This window comes from Salvelinus namaycush, chromosome 26 (assembly GCF_016432855.1).
Source record: "Salvelinus namaycush isolate Seneca chromosome 26, SaNama_1.0, whole genome shotgun sequence".
NCBI lineage: Eukaryota > Metazoa > Chordata > Actinopteri > Salmoniformes > Salmonidae > Salvelinus > Salvelinus namaycush.
The window spans coordinates 7061068-7089024 of NC_052332.1; the positions used below are offsets into that span (position 1 = coordinate 7061068).

General features: G+C 42.4%; 1 protein-coding gene across 2 annotated transcripts; it reads right to left on the minus strand.

Moving 5' to 3' along the window:
- Nucleotides 1-1149: 1149 nt before the first annotated feature.
- LOC120021667 (noelin-like) lies at nt 1150-27957 on the minus strand. 2 transcript variants are annotated; one of them, XM_038965487.1, is made up of 6 exons: nt 27478-27957; nt 22344-22493; nt 18599-18754; nt 16437-16656; nt 10695-10801; nt 1150-2954 (listed from the first exon to the last, which is right to left on the minus strand). In XM_038965487.1, exons 1-6 carry the CDS (start codon nt 27625-27627, stop codon nt 2280-2282), a joined length of 1458 nt encoding a protein of 485 aa, XP_038821415.1. In that variant the 5' UTR covers nt 27628-27957; the 3' UTR covers nt 1150-2279. The 2 variants fall into 2 exon arrangements, with proteins under 2 accessions (XP_038821415.1, XP_038821416.1); XM_038965488.1 differs by having other exon boundaries at nt 22344-22483; nt 27474-27957.

Consider the following 27957-nt stretch of genomic DNA (forward strand, 5'->3'; position numbering starts at 1 on the left):
TACAATTTGCAAGAACAGTTCACTCTGGAGTCAGATGGTTACAGAATGGGTAATGTAGTCTATTAAACACAAAAACAATGTTTCAGTGAGTATAAGGCAGTTCTTACTTTCTTTTTTTTCTGCAAAAAAAGTACTTTGTAGTTCCAGTAGTTAAGTACACCGCTAACATGGCAGAAAAGTAGTCAACTACTGAAAACACTAACATGATTTGAATGTAGTTCAACTACCACCAAGCTACTGCAAAATGTAGTTAAATTACTAGTTGAACTACATGTGGTTCACTACTCCTCACCACTGATTCTGAAAACCTGTCCACATACAGGAAATTATATACTGTAAATGATCTACATTTAGGGAATCATCTTTCTTTAACTTTTATCTGAAGCAGAATACACTCAAAAAACATGACTTTAGAGTAAGACCCATGAGGTGGTCTTGCAGTCAGTCACCTGCACAGAAACAGCAGCCATAACCTGGGGTCTGCAACCTGTGGTTCTGTGTGGCTCTTCAATTCCCCCTTTGTGGCTCCATGGCGATCAATAATTTGTCATTCAAACTGTGTGAGGCATCAGCTCGGAACAAAGATTCTCTGTTTATTGACACAAATCATTAACTATCTCATCTCAGGTACAACACACGTCCAGCAAAAGCGCAAAAAGAGTGAAAAGCCATTGTCCTCTGCGATGTGATTTACATTTAAACAGCATTATTCTTTGCTAGGTGGGTGGGAGGGGAGATATACATTTAACATCATTACCCTCGACTAAGAGGGATACTTCAAACAATAGGCTAATGATGATTAAGTTGAAGCCATAGGACTGAGCACAGGTCTCCTGGATATATTACGTGATACATTCTATAATTTTCTAATCTTCTGAAATATATAAACTGGATATGAGCTAGGGTTCTCCCACGCATGTTCCAACTAAACACAGACAGAGAAGCAAAGCCGGTGCCAACAGTTAGGGGGTGATACAACAACATTACCCCCCCCCGGAAAAAATTCTCTGATTGGAAGAAAAAAATACATTCTAAAAACAAACAAGTGAAAAAGCAAACAGCTTTGTAACTCCCCTCCCCTGAAATCCCAAATCCTTCTATAGGTATAGCATAATACAGCAAAACGACATTCAGAAGGTAGCAGACCAGAATGGTAAAAAAAAACACGCATGCAAATCAAGGCTGTTTCACACGGAGTCACAAACACAGGAGAGTCTTCAAACGGGATTCAATCCAATAGGCGCGTCTTAGCGCAGTCGACAATTCGGCGTTTAAAGGCAAAGTTCGCGGCGATTGCGTCTACGTAAACGCTGCAGATGTTGGCTCAATCAATTTACCTTTAAATGTCAAGTGCGTTACTACACGGCTCTGATTGAATCCCGGCCTTCTTCTTGTACAATACAACAGTTCGCCCCAGCAGTCAGTGCTTTCAGGGACTGTATTCAAAAAGTGAGTGCTGATTTCGGATCAGATTTGCCCTTCAAACATGACGCATAAGAGAGGGGACCTGATCCTAGATCAGCACTCCTACTCCGAGACTCTTGGTGAATACAGGCCCAGGTCTTCTCATGGATGTTGATGTTGTTGTTGTTTACTTGTTTACAGACTTCTTTATTTGCTACTGAATGGATAAAAGTGTGTGTGACAGACTGTGGTCATAGGCTCAGTGGTCTTCTGGACATAATATCCTGGTTCTTCCCACAGTTCTCCAAATAATGTCCTAGTTCTAACCATTTGACCAGGTTCTCCTCTGTTTTCCCCTTATCTGTTCGAGGGGCGAGGTTCTCCCTCTCTGTCTGAGGGGCCAGGGGGTCCTGGTTGGCAAACAGTTAATAACCAATCCCATAGTCCATTGCTAGGACCTCCCTGACCCTGAGATAAGTCCAGGAAGGAGGAAGGAGGTACAGTACATCCAGAGACAGACACAGAGCCACAAAGACAATCTTCTACGATAGTTACTATTCATTATTAAAAAAGGCGTGATGTTTATTTGGCATCTGTTCTTTCCAGTCCAATATATCATTTTGAACTCTAGATGTATCATGTTCCTTTCCTTTTTAGCAAACAGTTATCTTTTTAATTCCAATAGACTATAGCACATTCATCTACGTTGCAGTTCCAGTCATGTTTAATCGAATCTCTCGTAGTACAGTCTTACGATATACTATATATGATACTCTTTCCATAAAGTCTCTCATAGATATATGTTCATATATAGGATGATCTCTCTCTTTCTATTGTGTGGATATATTATGTTGTATATAGTCCTGCCTCTGTGGTTACAGTTCCTGTGAGCTGATGACGTGGAACAGTGTGACGTTGTACAGAACCTGGTGTCCGTTGTTCCAGGCGTAGAGCGCACGGTCCCGAGGGTTGTAGTCAAGCATGGAGATATGGGAGTACTTGTTCTGGAAGGCGATGTCTATGTACTCGTACGTGGAGGAGTTAGTGCTGTAGGCGTAGTACACCTTGGTCCCTCCAGAGTAGCCGTTGGTGACATAGAGAGTACCGCAGATCATGAAGGCTTCGCCGGCGCTCCTCTTGGGGTGGTTGGTGGTCCAGCTCTTGATGATCTGCAGCGTGCTGGGATTCAGCTTGCTGATCACGATGTTCCCTGCGTTCTGGTTGGTGGCGTAGACGGCCCACAGCCCGCCCTCGTCCACCATGAGGTCGATGTCGGAGTGGCCGCCCCAGGCGTAGTGATACATGTTGTTGTAGCCGGCATTGTCCAGCTGCCGGGACTTGCTGATGGTGGAGGTTTTGAAGTCGAACTTGATGATGACGTGGCTCTGGAACTTGTTGAAGTAGATGGAGCCGTTGTAGACCACCTGACCTGTACCGGACCATGGGTGGGGGAGACGGTGAGACGTGAAGTTGTCCGTCGTCATGAAGTCCGCCATGGACTTGTACTCCCGCACAAAGCGGTTGTTGTGGTAACCATCCATGTACCACACCTAACAGACAGAACAGATGAGAAGGAAGAACAGGGGAAACATTAACGCAGAGTCAGAAGCAACCTTATAATACAAACAAGATAAAACACACCCTGCAGTCCTTTTAAAACCCTCATATCAAACTCCTCAGTGCACCATTATGTAGATGGGAGCCATATAAACGTGTGGCTCACAGAAAGCCTCATTAAATCGGAGCCTCAGTTCCGAGCGGAGCGGGAAGCAGTGTTCCTGTCTCCTGATGGAGCAGACCAAGACGAGATTGTGAATACAAACAGTCAGGAATGACAGGCAGCTGCAGGCGGCGTCAGGGATTGGGAATGAGCCTCTTGGGAATAATGCGGATCATTCCGGATAAAATGCTCGTCTCAGCTGCATTCTCCCTATGGCTCTTGGAGAAGAGAGAGAAAGAAAGAACAAAAGAAAGAACAAAAGAAAGAAAAAGAAAGAAAGGACCTCTCTGTTGTGATCAATCACATCTAATCTGTCTTCCTGGTACTATTAGAACACATTACACGTGGTCTCACAGATGTAAACGATACATAGTACATATTTTCCGGTCCCACAGCTACTTTATCTTGCCTTACTGTCTCATACACTCTCACACCACCTTGCCACTCACAAGCAGCACATTGTAAAATTACTGGAATGTTTGTGGAATTTTCCAACCCTACTTGCAGGCCTGATACAGCCTATAGACTATGAGTTTCTGGCCACTGTATAGAGCCTTATGATACATGTAATGATTCAATAATAATGATACCATTAGCCTACAAACTCACTTAGTGAAGGCCACAGGATTGAACATTTTCGAATTCAACAACCATGTTACTATCACTAACAAATGCATTCATGGGTTGTATCTCTACAATTCAATAGAAAAGGCAAGGCACACTGGGAAATTATTGGAGGTGTGGCTTAGTGGGGGCGTTACATTTAAGTATACCTTACTCAAAAAACTGCATTTGCTTTACTCATATGAAAGTAGTACTACTCACTTCAGCTATTTAAGTTTCTTAACTTATTTTTGTTTGGTTGTCATGGAAATTCTAATCAATAATGAGGAGAGACAAGGTCAATCACCAATGAGGATATTACTTTATTCAAACCTTATTAATAAGGGAGCATAGAGTAATTGCTTCTACAATAATGAGGCTGGTCGACTCAACGCCCTTGAGTGTTGTGGAGAGTAGCTCTGACATACAAAGTATGCAAAATATGTTTTCTAGCAGATACACCCTCTTAGTCTACATGACAAACAACAGATGTATGTAATGGGTCACAAGGTGAGAAAGGAGTACCCCCCAGCCAGATAGCATTTGTTATGAAGACTATTTTTAATGTACAGAGTTGGGCTCCTAAGATCTCGTCCCTGGTACTTCACAGTCCAGAAACACCAACTCATTCTATGGAATAAATCAATTGTAATGTCCTGAGGTGAGTGAGCCTCTGGGTCATACACTATCCCAGGATAGGTGCAACATCAGAGATGACGTACAATGGTTCCAGACACTACCCCATACATCTTGTCTCAGACCTTATCTCCCCCAAGGCCAAAGGAGGAAGTGACTGGCGCACAGACATTGCGGAGACAAGTAATTGGTTCCCCATGAATCAAGCCATCCCTTCACATGGTTTAAAATAGGTAAAGACATTCACACATGAAGACAATGTTCCCTCCTGTCCTCTTATCTTTCCGATATTCTGTATAGCACCAGGGACATGTGATAGACAAGCTTGACTCCTACCCTCTCTGGGCCCCAGGTGACTGAGGCCCATATGACGGAGGAAGTGCAACTGCCAACACCAGAGTCCGAAGGGATCCATTCTAATAACAAGAGTTCAACAGTTCAATTATATAAGCATATTATGCAGATAAGACATCTTAATTATCTATATTACCGAGTTAATTATGATTCCTCCACCACAAGATATTTGGTATCCTCAAAATGTTTGAGAAGCCAAAACTTATCCGGTTTTATAGTGCATGGTCCAACGTTACCAGGGTTGGGTAGGTAACTTTCTAAATGTAATCCGTTACAGTTACCTGTTCAAAATTGTAATCAGTAACGTAACCTTTGGATTACCCAAACTCAGTAACGTAATCAGATTACTTTCCCCTTAATTTAAAGTGGCAATCTTTAGTTGCTACATAAATTTTTTCACTTAAATATTAATGATATGTACCCATTGATTCCTGAAGAATATAACTTATAAATGCCCCATTAGCTTAGTTCAACTGTTGTACCCCATCAGAACCCCAAATATAAGCTTGTAAATGTAAACAAACACTTTATAGCCTCAAAACATGATTAAATATAACATTTTGTATCATGGATGGTCAGTCCTTGAATCCATAGCTCCTGCATTCATTGCGCTGGACTACAATATCACAGAGGAGTTTAGAGGGGAGGAACTTTTATTCCACAGGCTGGGATCTGCGAGATCACATTTCTCACTGCCGGTCCACTGGTTGCAGTTTAAACTTCGTACATTTAATACACATATACATTTGTGAACAGCCATCCACAACAACCAAAATCCGTAAATCGCAGATGAGAGAGAAGCGGTGTGATTCATGTAAATATCAATAATAAGCCATCCGTATTGCCAGTACGCTACACCACTGCTCTAGTCCATATCTTCAAGCGTTTATTCAAGTTGGATGTATTATCTTTGAACGCTGACAGCAGTCACATCATTTGAAAACATACTGTAGCTTGGACTGTAGCCTACAAAAGCCGATTCCTGCTCTTTTCCTGTGATCCATCAAAACACATTTGGTTTGTCATCATAGTGGTCTCTGATTTGTGGTCAGACTCGCTCAGGTGGAACAAATTTAAACTCGGCCATTTTTACCAATGCTGATTTGAATGTCATTGAGAAAACAAAAAGGTGTCAAAATATTTGGTTTTCGCAAACATCGTTTCTGAATTTAAAAGTAAATCTAGAAGCAATCGTATCGTTTTTCAAAAGTATCTGTAATCTGATTACAATATTTTTGCTGGTAACGTAATGGATTATCTTTTGAATTTTTGTAATCAGTTACATGTGACGGATTACATGTAATCTGTTACTCCCCAACCCTAAACAATACACAGAAAAACCATGGGTAAAGAGCAATAGCAAGGATACCCACATATGACTTAATAATGTAATGTGCAAATCACATTGATGTACACATGAATAAAACTATGAAAGAATCATGTGTATGTTTTAAAGAAAACATCTTGGCTGACATACTGTATAAACATCTTCGCTGACACCCTCCCTTCATTAGTGACCTAGCCGTCTGGGCTAAGGTGAAAACCACACAGATGTATCCTCTGCATTTGAATTTGAATGTGTTTCAGTAATGAATGTCTCGCCTTTTTATTTTTTCAACAGATGACCAGCCCAGGAGAGCTTAGTAGAAGAACAACAGACCGACTGACTGACAGACAGACAGACAGGTGTGTGGGTGTGTCAGGGCTTTCAACAGCCTGGCCACCTCAACTCAGCGACATTAATGATGTCATCTGAGTGAGGGTAATGAAGTGTGTGTGTGTTTTTGGTTTTACTATCCTTGTGGGGATCAGAAGTCCTCACAAGGATAGTAAAACAAGGAAAATCTGGACAAGTGGGGACATTTTGCCTGTCCCCAAAAGGAAAAATGCAATTTTTGGCTTGGGAGTTAGGGTTCGGGTTAGGTTTAGGGTTATAGTTATGGTTAGGGGTTTGGCGTTAAGGTTAGGTTAAGAATCAGGATTAGGATTAGGATTGCAAAATACATTTAGAAATCTACATTATTCAATTATTGCACCCACACTGCTCGCGCGCGCCAACGAGCGTCTGCGTTACCAAGCGCTAAAATAGAAAGTCAGTTCTATTTGTGACGCAGATTGCGCTGCAAGTCGTGCCTCTCCCATCTCCTCATTGGTTTATAGAAGCAGGTACCCACGTGCCATATCCTCATTGGTTATACCCACGTGGGTGACTGAAAGACGAACGAGGTCGGTGGCGGTAATGCACCTAATTTATGAAAGTTGCCAATCGCAATATAAAGTCCAGAGAAGAAAAAGCCTAGAAGGAGGAGAGATGACTAGAAACGATTCGGTTGACCGTTTTATGTGTGGATTAATTGTCGGAGTAGAGGACCTTGTGCATTTCAGGTAAAATAACAACTCAATGTTTATATCCCAGGACAAATTAGCTAGCAACAGCAATCTAGCTAAATAGGACAAATTAGCTAGCAAGTGCAAGCTAGCTAGCTAAATTGCCATAAATGTTTCATGCTTTTCGACCTGTCCCCAAATTAATGTAATTGTTTCAGAGTTTGTTTTGATATTTTAACCTGCGTGTTGTGATCCCGCTTGGTGTGGGGGGACAAAATAAATTGATGCACGATGGTGCACGATGGTGCACACGTGCAGCCGGTTTTTGTTTCGTGTTAGGTTTAGGGAAAATAGGCTTTTGAATAGGAATCAATTGTTTGGTCCCCACAAGGATAGTAAAACAAACGTGTGTGTGTGCATGATCTGAGTGAGGGTAATGCAATGTTGTCAAGCACTTAGTCTGATCTTCCAGTAGCAACAGGAGTGAAACACAGTACCAAGGTCATGAAATCATTACCTTAATGGAGCTGGACTTTCCATGTTGATGGATGGCTGAAGTGTGTGTGTGTTTGTGTGTGTGTGTGTGTGTATATATACTATATGTTTGTGCCTGTGTCTGTGTGTGTGTGTCTGTATGTGTTTGTGTGTGTGTGTGTGTCTCAGCCAGTATTGTGTCGAGACCACCTAAAGCGAGACCGAGTCAAGACCGAGACCAGAAAAATGCGAGTCCAATTCAAGACCATGATTGTTATTTTGTCCAATCAGCACATAATAAGAGTTAAAAATGTCCAGTATTGCTGTGTTCATATTTCAGAACAACATATGGATTCTTCAGACATTCAGAATAGTGAACAAATGCATGCTGAGGGGAAATAGAGCCACTCTACAAATTATTACTAACCCAAACACAGTGGGGAACAATGGGCCTTCTGCGCATTCAGAGAAGGGCTAAGGATTTATAAATTAATGATTATAATAATAATCAATAATTATAATAATTATAATATTATTTTCAATAACGCTCTGATTTAATCTCTTCAGTTTTTGCTGGAAAGGAAAGGGTTAACACTGCTGGTCTCTGGGGAGATAAATCTAGCTAGCTAAGTCAACCATTGGCTAGTCCATCAGAAGCTATGTTTGTGAAACATTGTTGCATTTTAAGTGAAACTGAAAGCAGTTTAGCAACATTAAATCTTTTTAAAATGTTCATATACAGTACACTCCCAGGAAGAATATGACACTTTAAAAACATTTTCTGATAAGCGATCACTTAAATATGGTCATTTTCACGATTTCATAAATTCATAGAATTTTTAGGAATGATGTATACTAAGGCATTTGTGAAAATTCTATAGTATCATAGAGTGGGAAAGCGGCCTTGCGTTTGGACAATTAATAGACACTGCAGTAAATAAAACCAAATAAAAACATCTGTCTTGTCCAGGACCCAGAGTTTACACAGGCAGGTGCGCAATAGCCAATCAGAGCTACAGTAGGCCTTTATACAAAAAAGCCAATTGTCACATCTGCCATCATTCACTTTGAACTGGACTGTGTGTTTACAGGCAGTTACAACAGTGTGACTTTAGATCAATAGAACGCATTCACTAAAAGCCACAAAATACACGTGAATGGATTTCTGCAAATACTGTATGTAAACACCACAGGAGTCCTCTAACATTTGGGAATTTTACAGTCCTATTGATCAAACAACCATGAAATGGTAGTCTCTCTCTCTCTCTCTCTCTCTGTTATGCACATCATCAACAACAACAAGATCAATAACTAATGCTAGCCAGAGCAAGATGAGCGAAATCTAACGAAGGAACATTAGATAAACCCTCTCAAACTTTTTCAGCTAGCTGACCGCCAAAATTCCAATTATAAACAATGGGAAATTGTAGCCTCCTCGTCCTTCTGCAGCTTGCCTGCCGATGCCTTCTTGTCCCCAACCAAGCACCCAAGCTAACTGGCTAAAGTTGTCTAGCTTGCTAGCTAGCTACTTCCAGACACCTTACTGACTATTTTACTCATCTTAGCAGAGCTGGTTAGGCTGTTTACATGTTATCTGGAGCGTTCTTGACAACAACAAAAAGAAATTTGCAGATGTTTATTGACACCGGTCATACTCAGTGGATGTTGCGTGTTCGAAAATTAACCAGTTGTTCTGCGCTCTGGCACACTCAGACGAGAGTGCTCTGAAATCGGAGTAGATAGCCACAGTGAATTTGCGAACGCAAGAGATATGCTAACTGGATAACAGTCGTTCAAATTCTTGCTAGCTAACAAAATGACACCTGCATCTCTAGCTGTGTATAGCCACCAAAAAACAAGGGGGGGGGGGAAAGTCAGTCACTCACCCACTCCTCCAATGGCATGAATTCCTCCTAGCAGCTAGCTAGCTATCTACAGTAGCTAACATTAAGCTCCGTGTTTTTAGTTTGCTACATAAACTCAGCAAAAAAAAAACGTCCTCTCACTGTCAACTGTGTTTATTTTCAGCAAACTCAACATGTGTAAATATTTGCATGAACATAACAAGACTCAACAACTGAGACATAAACTGAACAAGTTCCACAGACATGTGACTAACAGAAATGGAGTAATGTGTCCCTGAACAAAGGGGGGGGTCAAAATCAAAAGTAACAGTCAGTATGCCAAGCCGCACTGTTTCTTGACTCACTGCTCGCTTAACCCGGAAGCCAGCCGCAACAACGTGTCGGAGGAAACACCATCCAACTGGCGGCCAGGCCCGCCACAGGAGCCGCTAGAACATGATGGGATAAGGACATCCCAGCCGGCCAAACCCTCCCCTAACCCAGACGACACACAGCCAATTGTGCGCTGCCTCATGGGTCTCCCGGTCGCGGCCGGCTGCGACACAACCTGGGATCGAACCCGGATCTGTGGTGGCGCCTCTAGCACTGCTGTGCTACTCAGGAGGCCGTCCACTTTAAACTTTAGTTCACTGGTTACTTTGTGTGCTAAAAGTGAAATGTGTTTTTTGCAATGGTAAGTAATAGTTGTACATTTAGATTGGGAAATACTTAATGGTTGTGTTTTTGTATTCTTATGATTGCGACCTACTGGCTTATTATGTTGAGGTTTATGGACTGCTTATCCTTTAACATCATGCTGTGTGTGACTGTCTTTCCATCGGCCCTATGCAGTGGTGTAGTGGTGCCTGGAGAAGTGGGTATACTCTAATTTTGCCAGAAAATTCCCAAACAGCCCGCCCAGCAATGGAAAGGCACCCTGTGTGAAAGATCCTATGTTTTCCTATGGTTTTTTTGTTTGTCTTTCTATAGATTTTTCAGATTTTCAAAAAATGTTGATGGTCTAAGTCCACAACAATGCTTAAACCACATCAATCTGATTGGGTGGGGCAGTAAAGGCCTGGCTCCCCAGTTGGTGGGCCTCTATCCACCCAGGCCCATCCATGTCTACACCCCTGATGCAAACAGTGCATCAGGACAATTGCGCATCACAAATAGCCTACTAATCAACACTTCGGACTAAACTTTTTCAATACCTGGTTGCATATCCATTGTTGCCTTAGTTAGCATTTACTGGTAGATATCATATATTGAAATGTCTTTCCTACCCTACCGGCTTTCTAAATAAATTTGATTGATTGTCTGTGTCTTACCCGTGTATCTCCCTCCGGTGCTGCAGGGTCGGTCATCCAGGATCCGAACCTGGATCCAGACGTCTTGATGGTGACAGGATCGCTGATGCCCGTCAACTTCCCACATGCTGTGAAGGAATAGCGGACATAGAAATACCTCTCATAGATACAACATCTACTTCTCATAGATTCAGCATTCACGGGCACATCTGTATGATTTCTATTGTCTAGCGTGCCGTAATAAAGAAAGCACGTTGTACTTGCACATTATAACATCCTTTACAAAACATGCAACTGTAGCCTTCATTCACAAAAGGAGAATGGAATGTGTGTATTTTATTGCTGTGTGTGTGTCTCTATGTTGGTTCCCTCCATCTGCCTGCCATCCTGAGAGAATAAAGGTACTGTAATGGTCTTTGGTATTCTGTGCTTATGTTTGTGTTTGTGTCTGAGGGATGGAGAGAGAGAGATTTCATTGTTATTCAAGTCGTGTAGGAGTGTGTTGTTGCTCCTGCTTCTATTTGTTCTAAGCTGTGTGAGCTGAGCATATCGTTAATTAGGCTTGATTGAGGTGTTAATTAATGTGAAGTTGACATATCTAGCTCTGAACGCTTCGGCTGTGCCTCCCTCCCTGATGACAGCCAGGTAGTTGGACTAATGGGCTGTTATTTTGAAACAGATGGGGAACAACCTCGATTCTGTGGTTAGATCTTAATGTCAGCTAACGAGCAAACAGCTCAAACACACTGACATTATTGTTTCTTAATTTGAAAGGCAATATTTTGTTAAATTGACTTAACACTTTGCTTCGACGAGGCAAAGGTGAATTCGATCTTTTTTTTTTTTAAATGAGTTTATTTATATCACTGAACTTTTTTGTATGCTAATGGGTAACAAAAAAAATCTATACATTTAAAAGGTCTCGTTTTCTCTATATATCTTTATTTTTGCTATCGGGTCCCGTCCCCAACTATACACTCTCTTTTTCTCTCTCTCCTTCTCTTGCCCTCTATACCTTTATCCCTCTCTCTCCCTCCTTTTCCCATTCTCTCTCTGGCAATAAAGTGGTTGTGAAATGCAATTTATAGGACGGAGTCATAGAATCCAGATCAGATTTCTGCTCCTCCTTTTCCTTTTACTTTCACCCTCCCATGACCATCGTCATCTCTCACAATTTCTGCGACAACTCTGTTCCCTTTTTCACAGTCACACTTTGAATGTTTTTGATGTGAAAACTGGATCCTTTGTGTGTTTTAGCACATTGGTTACATAAAACAAAACAGTTCACATATCAAGTAGAGAGGTTTGCGTACAACGTGCACATTCCTGTGTGTTCCCTGCGTGTGTGTGTGAGTGTGTGTGTGTGTGTGTGTGTGTGTGTGTGCTCCTGTATATATGTATTATTTGTTCATGCCCTCACGTGTATGACTGCTGTGACTATGACACCTCAGCATCTGCAGCAGCGAGATAAACACGGCATCACATGAGCAAACAAGCACCACTACCATCAGCCCCTTACATAACACTTCAGTGGGAGTACCAGACTATAGTAATAATCTGGACCTTTATTTCTTTATTCATTTCCTCTAATCCTTCCTATCTTTAGATGACCTTTTGGTCTGGACCTCTGGGAGAAATATGCACATCAGGTCAAATCTAATCCCCTCTTGGCCTGAATATGGCTCCAGCCAACCAGAGCTAGACTAGGGGAAATCTAATGGAAATCACTACTAGACTATAACATTGAAATAACCCAAACACCATCAGTCAGTCATTGTGGAATGGAATGATGATTTGAGGATTATCGAATCAGTGAATGAACGTGGACACATAAAAGAGGGAACAGCCTGATCCTAGTGTGAAGGGAACAGAGATATTTCAGAGAGAGAGAGAGAAGACTGGTTTTATCACCTTTAGGTTTTATATAGTGAGCTGGGGTCAGAAAGACGGACTATAGGAGAGAGTAGGAGGATTGTCTACTGAGACAGAGAGAAATAACAGAAGGCGAGAAAGAGAAAGGACAGCAGTGATAAAGAGGAAGATATAGCAATGATGTAATGTTTACACTTAGAAAAAAGGGTACCAAATGGATATTCGGCTGTCCCCATAGGATAATCCTTTTCGATTCCAGGTAGAACCCATTTTTGGTTCCAGGTTGAACCCTTTTGGGTTGCATGTAGAACCTTCTGTGGAAAGAGTTCTACCTGGAACCAAATAGGGTTCTTAAAAGTGTTCTCCTATGGGGACAGACGAAGGACCCTTTTAGGTTGTAGATAGCACCTTTTTTTCTAAGAGTGTAAATATAGAGACAATAGAAAAGAGAGTGTGAGAGAGAGAGGGAGGGAGAAGGAGCGTGATAGAGAAAGATGTAAGTGTCTGGGGGCTATGTGAAGCAGTGATAGGGGGCGAGATGTAGGTATATCCGGGCTAGGTGTAGCAGTGAATGAGCGAGAGAGAGCTGTCGGTGCCTGGGGACCTAGGTGAGATTGCCTTTCTGCTCTATCCATCACTATGTGATGGTGTCGTTCCACTCCCTGTGATGTCACACACGGGAGTCAGACCTGGGTTCAGATACTATTTAAAATCTTTCACCCAAAAATAGTGTTTGCTTTAGCCTGCATGGGGTGCCAGATGGGCGGGGTTTGCACTTTGGCAACTACTCTAGCTCAATCAAGCCCAGCTAAAGAATTTTAAATTATATCAACTAGTATTTAAACCCAGGTCTGACAAGAGCTACTGCACGTTCGCCCTGTCCTGCAGAACAAGGGACCTCACCGGCCCAACCAGAGCCAGGAGCCCAGAGCACTACAGGATGATTTATTTATTTGATTATATCCCTGTGAGATGCCATGTCCCCGTGATGGATGGCCATTGTGTCGCCAACGTCACAGTACTGTTACTCTATCTGCCACAAAACAGCCTGAAGGAAAGGCCTTCAGCGATCCATTCTCTTTATCTCACTCTCTCTCTCTCTTTCTCTCTGTCTCTCTCTCTATTGCACTCTATATAGCTCTAACTCTCCTTCTCTCTCTCTCTCTCTCTCTCACTCTATATAGCTCTAACTCACCTTCCCTCTCTCTCTCTCTAGCTCTCTCTCTCTCCCTTTACCACTCTCCTTCAATATTTCTCCATGCTCACTCATTCCCTATGCCCCTCTCCATCACTCCCTCATGTCTCTTCTTTCCGGAGTTGCTCTCTCTCTTTGTCAGTCGCTCTATTATTTAGTATTTTTATTTATCTCTTATTCTCTCCCCTCTCTCTCTGTTGTTTACCCTGCTCAGGGTCAGTCCCAATGAGTATGAGTGTCCTGTGTTTCCTGGGAGTGGCTGCAAAATGCGTTCAGTGCCTGTGTGTGTGTCTGTGTGTGTGTGTGTGTGTGTGTGTGTGTGTGTGTGTGTGTGTGTGTGTGTGTGTGTGTGTGTGTGTGTGTGTGTGTGTGTGTGTGTGTGTGTGTGTGTGTGTGTGTGTAAAAGTGCTTGTGCTTATGTGATGATGAAAGTGATAACCACTCTTTATACTACTGTATCAGTCCCATGCTGACTGACCTGTCATAAGTGTTGAGCAATTAACCAACATATATATATTTTTTGTTGGGGGAGGTCATTAAACAACTAATTGACCAACTTCGGTTCATTTACTTAAATTCCATTTAGTTATGTTTTTTTCTGAGCTGAACGCGCTGTTTCTCTAGAGAGAAATCGAATCATTCACGAGAGAGTGGGACACTGGTCTGGTCATTATGCAAATATTCAGCCTAGTTCAGCGCAAAAACATGGCATTTAACTACATTGACCATAACCCATTGCGCTTGTTGTTTTTTTACACTAGTGATGTACATTCCGAGTCTTTTCGGTGAGCCGGCTCATTTGGCACCGTTCACATAAAAGAGACAGCTCATTAGGCTCTTTGTAAAAAAAAAAACGATCTAGAACAATCAAAAAAAATGCAAATCTCCATTGTAAAGCCCAAAAGGTAGGCTACCATTATGTCAGATCATGAAATGCAAGTAAACTTCTTTTTACCTGGCCAAATTATTAGACGGCCTGTTTTTAGGCACTGACAAAATCGGCGTGGACCAGATTGATGCGCTCTCCCTACTATTTATTGTTTCTGCAGTGAGGATTCACACTCTTTATTGAATTCTTTTGTAACTTATCTGAAGAAAAACATTGTTCTGAGTTCAAAAAGCAGTAGTAAGTATGGAAATCAGGGAGCCAAATGATCGGCTCTTTCACGGAAGGGATTCGGTTCCCAACGTTCACCAAAAAGATCCGTTCAAAAAGAGCCGTTCGCGACCGAACAACCCATCACTAGGATACACTTTTACGCCTGCTACGTTACGTTGGATACACACAGACCGCATGAGAGAGGAAAGTACACAACACCATGAAGAGAGAGCGTGACGGAGACAGTTTGTGGAAAGTATGCCTGATCTACTTTGAAGAACTAGTCAAATGATTTCGGCAGACAGCTCTGCAGCATACTTAGGCAGGCTAGCCTAGCGTACTTAGGCAGGCTAGCCTAGCGTACTTAGGCAGGCTAGCCTAGCGTACTTAGGCAGGCTAGCCTAGCTAAATAAGATGACTAAAGACAGTAGGCCTACAGTATAGGGAGCAGAGAGAACATTGTCTGGCTGTTTGTCTGCTACTGCCTGAGCAGAGATCAGACTATTGACTTTTAAGGAATGAAAAATAACCGTCATCAAATAAAAAACGAAGTAATATAGATCCTATCTTTCTATTGATGTCTACCCAATGTGGGCCTGACAGAGATAGTGGAATATTTTACAATGTTTTAGCAATTTAATGTTTTAGCAATTTTTGTCATTTCCTTTTGTGTCCCAAATAGCACACTATTCCCAATATAGTGCACTACTTTGACCAGAGAGCCCTTAGAGCTCTGGTCGAAAGTAGCGCACTATAGGTGTTACAGGAAAAGGGAGCCCTTTGAGGACACAACCTGTGAGTGACGACACCACGACCGGTGCTCGAATAATCATGTGCTGGAAGTAAGCAGGGGGCCATCACTGTCAAATAAAGGGGGGGAGATAGGGAACATGAAATAGAAAATGAGGGAGAGTGAGAGTGTGTATGTTGCAGAGAGTAATGTGTGTGTGTTTAGCACATGTGTGACAGAATATGTTTATGAATAAGTGAATCACACTTTAAATTGGGTGTAGGTTGTGCATACAACTCACCTATGTTGTCAATCAAATGCACCTATACCACGTTGGCTAAACAGAGGCTAGATTGAGGCAAACATATGGGATCATGTTTTCTTTCTCAGTGAGATTAAACAAAGGTGGGCCTATAGAATGTTGAGAAACAGTTGTTTTGAAACTCCTGTGTGGAAGATCGATATAATGCACAGATAAAATGTTTGTACTAGTTTGTCTGCTCATGAGATCTCCAAAGAAGCTAAGGTGTGTTCCAATGTGTTAAAAAAAAAGGATTATGTGTTTCTTTTCAGGTGTATCCATTGCGTACATCGTGCGCCTTGATGTTGAACGTTTCTGAGGTGTGTACTATATGTGCCTGACGCTCTCACTTTAGTCTAAAACTATAAAGAACTTGTCCATGAACAATGGAAGTGTGCAAAGGCTGTTTACACAGACAGCCCAATTCTGATATTTCGCCCAATTATTGGCAAAAGAGCTGATCTGATTGGTCAAAAGACCCATTATTGGCAAAAGATCTGAATTGGTCTGCCTGTGTAAACGCAGCCATAGCGTGTGAGTGTGTGTCAGAAACTTTCTCCGCCTACCTAATTTTTGCATGCATGCTCGGAGTCTCTCCTCAAGATTTGACACTCTGGTGTGGAGTTCCTCGTAGTCATAGGCTCCCATCTCCTCCTGGAGCTCGCTTAGAACTGACGTCAGATTCTGGACTTCTTCCTTAAACTGCAATACCAATTTGGCATCGGCCTTGTACTCCTCCAACACTGGTATCAACGGCCTAAGCTCCTCCATTTTCGCTTTTATGGCCTGAAAGGATTAAAATAAGCTGGGTTCAGTGTCATGCTTGGCGACAAAAAAAGAAGAGACTCCAAAAGAGCAACAAAAAACACCTATCTGACCCTGACTACTCTAGCCTTGCCTATCTTTACTCTCTGACAATACACAACTCTGTAACAGCACCCTGTTTGTTAGTGTGTGTGGGTGTACAGTGTTTGTACCTGTGTGTGTGTGTGGGAACAAACCCAGTGTGTGTTCCACCGTATGGGCGAGATAGCAGAGGCTCCGTCCTAATGGAGACGAGCCGTTGCGTTAAACACAAGCTCTCGGTACACCAGGAAACAATTGGGAAAGCGCTTTATTGGTCATCACCGTTTAAAATGCAACATCTTTAAAAGGTTACATGCTTTTACATGTCACACACAACAAAGTGTTTTGGGTTTTATTATCACTAATGTTTATAAGTACGTTGTAGTCTTTAGTAAATATACATAGACAAAAAACGAAAGTAAAATAGCAATAATCATAAAAATAACAATATCAATAATTGTGAATAATTAAATGTTTACTTTTGAAAAAGCTTTTGGATGGAAAACATTGTAACAGTAACATGCAGGAAGTGATCAGTGGTAGGTAGATAGGTAGGTAGACTGGCTGGTTGGGAAAGGCGGTAGGTGGGGTTTCTTGGTAGTAGTACTAATGGTGCTAAAGGTAAATGATAAACTATTTGATGCTCAGTACTGTGGTAGCCCAGTTCAGGTGGAACATGGGATTGACCTGCCTCTTCTTCTCTCTTTACATGTCCTAAAGTTAGCCCTGCAAGCAAGAAAATAACACACTGTTGACATCTAGCTCACTAACCTATCTAACAGACACAGAACAACACACAGTAATGCACACACTGGATTAGAGAGCATGTTAAACAGGCTTTGATTATTTTGCATTCGTGATATGAAGGTGGGGGGGCATGCATTGGAAATGCACACACTCCGAAAGGAACGCAGGGGTTGGAAAATGTTGTTTCGCAAATTGTCACCGACACCGCTGTTTATGTTGAGGTGTTCAATATGTACAAAATATGTTTTGTGAGTGCCAGGAAAGTAACGTCAGTGTGCAGGTGTAGCTTATGATTATGTGGTTTAAAAAGGTGTAGTTGGTTAGCTATGACCTTACTGGTGGATCTACTCTGTCATTGATTAGTCAAATCAATCAATAAAAAAATGCGTGGTGCTAAACTTGCATTGTTGATCGTCATTTAAAAGGAAGCAGAGGGAAGGAAGGAAGGAAGGAAGGAAGGAAGGAAGGAAGGAAGGAAGGAAGGAGAGCTAAGCAATGAATTAATATCTGGTTGATGATAGTTTTTGCATGTGCCCACTGAATGTTCTGGAATCCCCCCAGTACCAGCTCATACACTATAATTCATTATCGTTACTAGTATTAGTAGTACTAGTATTAGTGGCAGTGGTAGTTGTTGTGATAATGGTTATTGTTGTGGAGGAAGAAGACTGTTTCTCGGTAAGAGAGAATCCCAAATGTTCCTATTCAAAAGTCTTAAATCCCAACACGGTTCCTTTTGATACATACTGATGCATTCAATTCTGAGAGCTTTTCCTAGCGAATGTGAAAAGAACTCCAGACGAACTATAGAAGAAGGAGATATGCAGCGCTCCAATGGTTCAATATCAATACTCGTTCGTCAAACACGGGTCATAGATAAGTATTGGAATGACATTTTTGGGAGTGCTCTCCATTTGATTATCTGTGAGGATCCAGCACATCCACGGCTTTTTGATTGAGAATGTCGCTGTTTATCATCTGATGCTGGACCATATCCAGAGTGGGCAGTGGGCACACACATAAACCAATCCATGGTGGATGGAGGTGGTTTTTATCAGATGAGTGGTGATGGTGATGATGATAGCCCCTATAACCCCAGCAGGGTGGGTTAAGGTGTACTGGTCTGCTGCTGTACCTTGTATTGCTTGGCAATGTTCTGCTTGTGGTTCTCCTCCACCTGTCTGAACTTGGTCTCCAGACCTCTCAGCTGCACCTCCATTTTCTCCACGTACTGCAGGTCTCTCTGTGTCCGCTGGTCCAGCACCTGGATTGACTGGGTCATGTTCTGGACCTACATAGGGGAGAACAGGGAAGACATGGAGATGGGTATGCCTACACTCAATACGGCCACCGATTCTTCCATCACAGAACATTGACTTGAATAGGATGCCCATTCTAGCAATTCTATTTCTATGGTCTGGGCTCAGAGTCTGACTTCTGCAGAACACATCTTAGCTTTGTGGGAAATCATTGATTGGTACAAACTGGTGGCACAAGGAAGTGCCTGATCCTCTCTTGTATGTGATGTTGTTATGTCAAATTGTATTGTACTCTATTTCTATACTTGTCCATAATAATGTAATGTATTATTAGTTGCCTATTGTATGCCACAGACAACTCCACAGACGTGACTGGACAACACATCACTTAGTCTAAGGAAGAGAGATCTTTATGCGTCTGTCATACTTCTTGGCAGCTTGAGCAATACTATGGACACTCACCAACTGTTCTAATACACTCTGGGTTATTTAGAGATATGCTTTTACCCTTTGTTAGCCAAAACAGCACAAACCATGCATCATAAACACCACAACCATTTGACAATTGTTCCTTCTCTAAGCACTGTACTGCAGGGTTTTCCAAACGCTGTTGTGCCCCCCACGTTTTGTTTTTTACCCTGGCACTACACAACTGATTCAAATAATCAAAGATAGATGATGAGTTGGTTATTTGAATCAGCTGTGTAGTGCTAGGGCAAAAACCAAAACGTGCACCCAGGGGCCCCCAGGACTGAGTTCGTAAATCCCTGCTGTATGTGCATTGAGCTGGCTTGCATCATCTGTAGTGTTGTTTGGCTAGTGTGCGCTGATGTAATAGTGACTCCCATAATGCCTGCTTCTTTCCTGAGGTTTCCATGGAACTCATTAGTGGCTGACTGGCTCCCGGTTCCCATTCTTGTCTTATGAACAACAGGGTGGATGAGGATGGGGCCGCAGGTGGGTGTGGGTGACAACCATCTAAACGCAACTGAACACTTTTCTGGTCAAACTTTTTTTTGAAACACGTCAAGGCATTTCGAATTTCAATGAAAATGCATCACAGTGTTTAGATTGTCCATACCAGAACGTGTTAATTCGCTGTAACACTTTTTAAACACTAGAACATGTTTATTCTAAACAAGGTGTTTAGATTTTAAACACTTAACACTGGGGATGTTATTTTAACACTGTAGGTAGGGTGTAAAGCTGTATTTGCGTATTTCCCTGCATGCCTTTCGAATGAATGTAAGAAATACCCACCTACAATATGACCGTGTTTGTTACTGAGAGACACGCGGTTGTTACATTCAGAACCTTCTACCCCCGAAGCCTTCACCTGACTGCCTAAAGTGAAAGTATTTCAATTGAATGTAAAACCTTTATGACCATATTTAATACATTTCGTAAGGCAATCAGCTATCCTGGCCATTCGCATCTGAAAATCCTGACTCACAGGCTACATAAAACCAACAAGTCAGTGAAGCAGTAAGTATTTACTATCAGAATCAAACCAGTGGGAGAACATCCAACAACCTGATTATTTTATCACCCACAACCTGCACTCAGAATGACTGCTATGACGGCGGACATAACGAAGACGATTACAGTACCTAAACCATCTCAACTGGAACAACCATCTCAGCAATGGGTGCAATAAATCAAAACCCTTAGCGATTGGATTAGTTTAGAAAATGTTTAGTTATTTGTCTTTTGTATAGTATAAGATCTATAGATATTAAGACAAACTACTCTAAAAATGAACCTGCAACAAATCACGCTGGGAGATACATGATCATGACACCCCTCCCACGTCTTTTTCACTCCGAGAGAGTTAACGGACATTAATTCAACACAGTCGGGTAACAACGACACCATGCGATTGAAAAGATGTCTTGAATCAAATGTCCTATTCGCTTGTGCTGAAATGTAGGAAAGGTGACAGACATTCCTAACACTGATCTGAATAAAAGGCATGGAAAGTTCCATCAATTTCGAATCACTAAATGCACTGATGCATCTGTTGTGTTTTATTGTCAATGCATGTTCAAGAAAACAATGCTAAATAACCAATGTGTTATCAGGGTGCTGAAGTAGTGTGTTGTCTTGGACTGCTGCTGGTATGTGTGGGCTGTGGGTTGTGTGGTGGTGGGGTAGTTGAATAATCTCTTTGAAGTCTGTGAGGTAAGACTTGACAGGTCATTGGTTGGTGTTGCTTTGGACACAAAGTAATAATATAATGAACAAAAATATAATCGCAACATGTAAAGTGTTGGTCCCATGTTTCATGAGCTGAAATAAACGATCACAGACATTTTCTAAACGCACAAAAAGCATATCTCTCAAATTTTGTGAACAAATTTGTTTACATCCCTGTTAGTGAGCATAATCCTTCCACCTAACAGGTATAGCATATCAAGAAGCTGATTAAACAGCATGATCATTACACAGCTGCACTCAAAAATCTGCAGTTTTGTCACACAACACAATGCCACAGATGTCTCAAGTTTTGAGGGAGCACACAATTGGCATGCTGACTGCAGGAATGTCCACCAGAACTGTTGCCATAAAATGTCATGTTCATCTCTCTACCATAAGCCACCTCAAGTCATTTTAGAGAATTTGGCAGTACGTCCAACCGGCCTCACAACCACCGACCACGTGTAACCACGCCAGCCCAGGACCCCCACATCCGGCATCTTCACCGGCGGGATCGTCTGAAACCAGCCACATGGCACAACCCAAGAATTTCTGCACAAACTGACAGAAACCGTCTCAGGGAAGCTCATCTGCGTGATCGTCGTCCTCACCAGAGTCTTGATCTGATTGCAGTTCGGCGTTGTAATCGACTTTAGTTTGCAAATGCTCACCTTCGACGGCCACTGGAGAAGTGATGAATCCCGGTTTCAACTGTACCAGACAGATGGTAGACAGTGTGTATGGCGCTGTGTGTGAGCGGTTTGTCAACGTTGTGAACAGAGTTCCCAATGGTGCAGTGAGTTTATGGTATGGGCAGGCATAAACTACAGACAACGGACTCAATTTGAATGCACAGGGAAGCGCTGACAAGATCCTGAGGCCCATTGTCGTGCCATTCATTTCAGCATGATAATGCACGGCCCCATGTCGCAAGGATCTGTACACAATTCCTGGAAGCTGTCCCAGAAATGTCCCAGTTCTTCCATGGCCTGCATACTCACCAGACATGTCACCCATTGAGCCGCTTTGGGATGCTCTGGATCGACATGTACGACAGCGTGTTCCAGTTCCCGCCAATATCAATAGATTTTTGCACAGCCATTGAAGTGAGACAAAGTGAGACAAAATTCCATAGACCACGATCAACATCCTGAACAACTTTATGCGAAGGAGATGCGTCACACTGCATGAGGAAAATGGTGGTCACAGCAGATACTGACTGGTTTTCTGATCCACGCCACTACCTTCATTTTTTAAGGAATCTGTGCCCAACACAGGCATATCTGTATTCCCAGTCATGTGAAATCCATAGATTATGGCCTAATTTTTTTACTTCAATTGACTGATTTCCTTATATGAACTGTAACTCAGTAAAATCTTTGAAATTGTTGCATGTTGCGTTTATATTTTGTTCAGTGTAGTTACCTTCTCTAGCAGTTGCCTCAACTGTTTGGTGCGGGCATCTCGTGAACACATGGACTGCTGTGGTGCCACCACGGTGCACACACACCTCCCCTCACTGTCCTGGGCTGAACTGTACACCTGCCACGACTCCTCTGGGTTCGCTGGCAACACCTGGAAGAAAGAGAGAGAGAGATAGAGAGCGGGAGGGAGGGTGGGGGTTCGGGGAAAAAACTGGTGAGAATAACAAAAGCATCCATCCTATAATCCAATTGTCAGGGATTTGTTGAACAAATAACTTATTCTACCCCTTCCATCCTCGCCTGCTCTCTGACTGCGTTGGCTTAGCTTGGCCGCACATTTCAAACCTACACTGTAGGCTTGTGGTCACATATAGCACCATTTGAAGTGGTGGAGCTGTGTTAAACCCTCAGTACTTTGTGTTTATTTTCTCTCCACCGTGGCACTTACATCATGTCTCTCTGTGGGATGCACACGAACAAAGGATTAAGCACGGGGACATATGGCCATGACGAGAACTGTTAAACTCCTCCAACCTCCCACCCCGCTCCATCCAATCATCAAATGCAAACAGAGGGGAACAGCAGCCAATCGAACTGGCCGAGACGTTGAAATACTCATGTACGTATACCTTATCAAAGTTATTGGTGTCCAACTATTTAACAATACAAGGATGTGGTGTGAGATTGTCAAGATTAAACAATGAACACAGTTCAATCATGTTCGCATTGAGACAGGGCAAAGCTGGGTATGCAGAATCCTACAAAGCTTGAGAGGTCATCAATGAATACTGAATGTGGCGCTGATGCTGATCTCACAACCAATTGACCAGAATCTGATCGGGATCTGACAACGGTGTTGATTGACATGTCTCTATCCTTGTCCGTGAGTGATTGACAAGCTGAGGCCCACACTCAAAGAAATGCTGAGTTAAAAACAACCCAGTGTTGGGTAAATAGTGGACAGACAACACGTTGGGTTATTTTTGACCCAGCCTGTTGACTCACTTAGTTGGGTTACTGAGCTATGATCCACCGGGTCAGCGCAGAAGACTAGAGGCATGGCTTAGTCGGGGCATGACTTACGGATTGTACTTTTTTTTTAGTAAATGTCATTCCAGTTCATCTGTTCTGTTGTATAGTCAACACATGTTAAGGTTGAGCACGGACACTTTTGTAGGCTGACAGAACACTACCAAATCAACATCCCCTGTAACTCTCTGCAGAAAAAATTGTGTAATGCCAAGTAGTTCTCTGCAGCTGCCACCACAACGTGTATTTTCTGTGACTCGCGTTCCATATCTGCTGTGCAGTCGATAACCATGGCTGTCAGGTAAAAACTCGGCAGGACAGACAGTGTCTTCTCTGTTTCACCACGCTCTCCACGGGGTCTGCGTCGCACCAAATGGCGGGCGTCACATACCACCTGGAATCTTCCATTTCAGTTGATCCTCCTCAACACTTAACACCGTCACTCCTTTTAATGGCACCCTGCTCCAAAGAGCAAAGCAAGTCGTAGTTATTGTCCCAATGTGCGTGGTTGTGAGCGCCTGTGCCCTCTGGATGGAAGAAACGCAAAAAAAATCATCACGAGTCCACTTCAACTTACTTTCACTGACTCTTCTTCTTCTACTTTGGGATTGGGTTGGCGGTTGGCGTCCAACTTCTAGTTGCATACATCGCCACCTACTACTAACATCCGGTAATACAAAATTAGGGGAAAGGAAAATGACCCTGACAATTATTAGCCCTCACTAAAAAAAACACTACCCTATTCCATTATTTAACCCTATCTAATCATTCTCCAGGCCAAAGGTCTGGGAGGAAAAATACTACCACTCAACACCCCCTGCAAATCTTTTTTCAGTAAAACCTCACAATCCCAAGGACTTCTCTGCAGCTGCCACCACAACCTGCAATTTTCTGTGACTCACGTTGCATTTCTGCGGTTCAGTTGACAACCACGTCTATGAATGCTAAGAAACCCACCTTACTGAAGCGCATATTATTCCCATCCCTCTCTAATGGTCTCTTCCTACTCGCAGAAATCCTCTCAGGATCCCTCACGCTGTACCCACTCTCTTCACTGCTTCAGCATACAACACTTTCTGTACTACTCTGACCCTGGCAACCTCAACCTGCCTTTGTCTCACTGGAGGCCCGATCTCCAGCCCCATGGGCACCGCCACAGCTAACACACAACTTTCTCCACCGATACTACACATTCCTTCGTCTCATGCCCTCCTGCACACTTGTTACACGTAGGAATCTCCCTCATACACACTGCTGCAACATAAGCATAAGCTTGGGTCATAATACACTGCAGTGTTTTCAGAACAAAAGCTCTCACAGGATAAACATCCTAACTTGACCTTGTCAGGGTTAGACATATCAAAACTTTGCAGGACAGACAACGTCATCGCCACCGATTCACCACACTCTCCACCAAGTATTTTACTGACTGACTCAACCCTTATAATTCCTTGACAATACAACAGAATTTATTAACTGGAATGACATTCACTCTCACGGTTGGCCAGAAATAACTACCGGAAAGCCACGCCTCCAGTCTTCTTATCTGACCTTGGTGGTTCATAGCTCAACAACCCAATTTAAAGAAAATAATTGGTTGTTTGTGACTGGGTCAAAATAACCCAATGTGTGTTCTGTCCAATATTTACATAAATTGGGTTGTTTTAACACAGCATTTTTTAGAGTGCAGATAGCATAGAAATGAGTAATCACAAAACCTTTCAGCCAAAGACTCATGCTCCATATGTAAATGTATCTACAGTTCTGGTGGCACGAACATAGGAAATAGCCAATACATATCTGCATTGGTCATCTGAAACCGTTGCACTTCCATTCAGTCTCTCTACCTGGGCCATTACATATCTGCAGGACTAATCTGAAATCGTAGCACTTTCATTACTACTGTCACATAAAAGCTAACAGCGTCCTGATCCTGAATCCACACACTCATTCCACAATCCATCGTTTGACTGTACATCATGACCAGGGTGCAAGAGAAGCCTTATTCCAATAGTGAATATTAATCTGAGTCAAATGTCCGGTGGCCGGAGTACTGCTGAGAGTGAATTGGATAGTGCATGGATGCAGAGCCCTAAAGGGAACCAAAAAGGTCACCGACAATTAACTTAGTGTGGTAAATCAATTTGAATGTTTAAAGGCAACCTGGCAACCTTTCCATATTCACTTCACAGAGGCATTGGCTGAATATAATGAAAAGATGCTCAACTACACACAAGAAAAGAACAGTTCTAAATAATATCAGATAGGGGTTATTTGGCTTGTAACCATAGCGGGAACCCTTTTTTGAAGGTTCAATAAAGAACCATGCTAATAAGGTTCTAAATGGAACCTGTACGGTGATATAAAGAACATTTCTCAACATGAAAGGTCATTTGTAGATCCTTTCGAAAAACAATACCGTTTTTTAAAATTCCGGTCAGCCATATTATATTGTTAAAATTCCATAGGTGTTATTACTGTGTTAATCGACAAGTTGAATCAAGTGAGCTACCGCTGGAACAGATGGGGGTCCCTGAAGAAAAAATTGAGAACTGACTGATTTCATCAATCGTTCTCAATTAACAAGGCCATACACGAGTCTTTCACAAAACACTGCCACCGGCTAAAGTCAGATACTGGCCTAACACAACACATCAGACAAACTGGAATGACACTCTGACTCCCGGTTACACAACAATATTCTAATGAGCCGCGTCCCCTACATTTTAATTGTCACTAAATGAGTAAAGAACCCTTTTGTGAACTGTAAGGAACCGTTGAAGAGCTCAAAGGGTTATTTTAGTCATTATATACCTTTTAATTTTTTTTACATATAATTAAGCATTATGATTATGCCTCTAGACTACAAGAAAAAGCTATTTCAGGTGTTTGAAAAATGTCAAATTCTCCAACGTCACCCACCCCCCCAGCCGTTCTCATGTACTTTGTGCCCCCCTAGATTTTTTTTGTGCATGGTTAAGAGGAAGTTTTTTATATCAATAATCCCACAAGAGAACAGCTCAAAGTCAGAGCGCAAACACTCATGGATGTTATTACCAGAGCCATGTCTTATCTAAACACATGGCTCTGGTTATTACTATGTAATAACACAACATGTCAATCAGATCATCGTGTAATAAGCGAAAATTACTATGTAATATTGTAATATGTCGGCCCTTCATTACAGTGCAGCCTTTATATCGGACCAGATAGTATTGTTTTATGGTTTAATTATTGAAATGGTTTATGTTCTAATCAAACAGCTTTTTGCCAAAAATGTAAACCATTAAGGAGTGCGTTTTATTAATTATTTCTTACTCAACCTCATTGCGTAAAATCACATCGACATTTTTTTTTATATAGGTTTCAACATTTATTTCACAAAGTATTAGCCTATTTATGTTTAATAATAATGACATTTTCTTCGATTAACCAAAAGGTCAGATTGTGCTTGACAAAAATACAAAGAGGAGAAGCCTTCTGCCCCGAGTAATAACAGGACCCAATTATTTATCTGGTGCGCTTTTCATTCGATGATCAGAGAATCAGAGACCCCACAGAGGGTGCCTGAAATCCGGGGATAAATATGAACCCAGCTGCTTTCAGTGTAAAGGTCTGGCCGCGAAATTTCATTTTCACTCAATTTTCACCTTGCAGCGTTTTATCAATGACAGCATCCAAGTCCATTACCGCTCTCAGTTTCCACCGCGCGCCCTTGTTCTCCTCCACCTCTCAGCGCGCTCCCCCGCCTCACCTCGAAAATACAGTAACCTACAACTAGTCTCTCTCTCTCTCTCTCTCTCTCTCTCTCTCTCTCTCTCGAGTGATATCAAACTGAAAAAGGCGATATCAACCATGCCTCTGCAATTCCATTTGCTCTAAGATCTGAGAGCCAACCAAACGCTGGAAACAGACAGCACAGCATAAAAATACACTAGTAACCATGTCAAGCAACAACAAAAAAAGAGCTTAATACGAAGGGCTTTTATACGTTTAATAATTAATGAACCAATGAGAGCGAATAAAACAAAATAAGTAATAGTTGGGGAAATGATATGCAGCCGAAATTAAGCCGCGAGAAACGAAAAGTTGGGGTTGACACTTACTCCGGTGCTCCTGTCCGGGTAGCCTGCCCTCTCCGCGGTGATCTTGGTGGTGTTGAGCCCCACCAGCGACGGCAGCGTCTGCGACATCCAGTTAGTGATCATCGCCATGGTGCTCAGCACCACACCGATCTTCAGCAACGGTACCGACATCTCTTCACGCTGTGTTTTACCCAAATTAGCTGTATTCTATTTCAGCACAATCCGGTGAGAAACGAGCAAGGCAATCCATGTTGCCTGGTGAAGCCACAGCCTGCTGGTGTAACACCCGTAGCCCCGTTTCGGTCGGTCGTTTCTTGGACATCACTGGTGAATGGCGGAATGGTTCGGAGCTGGAAAAAGCTCGGAGGAGCAGGTATGGATCACGTTAATGAGAATAAACCCTCGATAACCAATCGGACAGACCCGAAAGTCGTGAGAAAGTGAGATTGAGGAGTGGGTTAGAGATGGAGAAATCTGGATGGACAGGCCTATCTCTTTCAA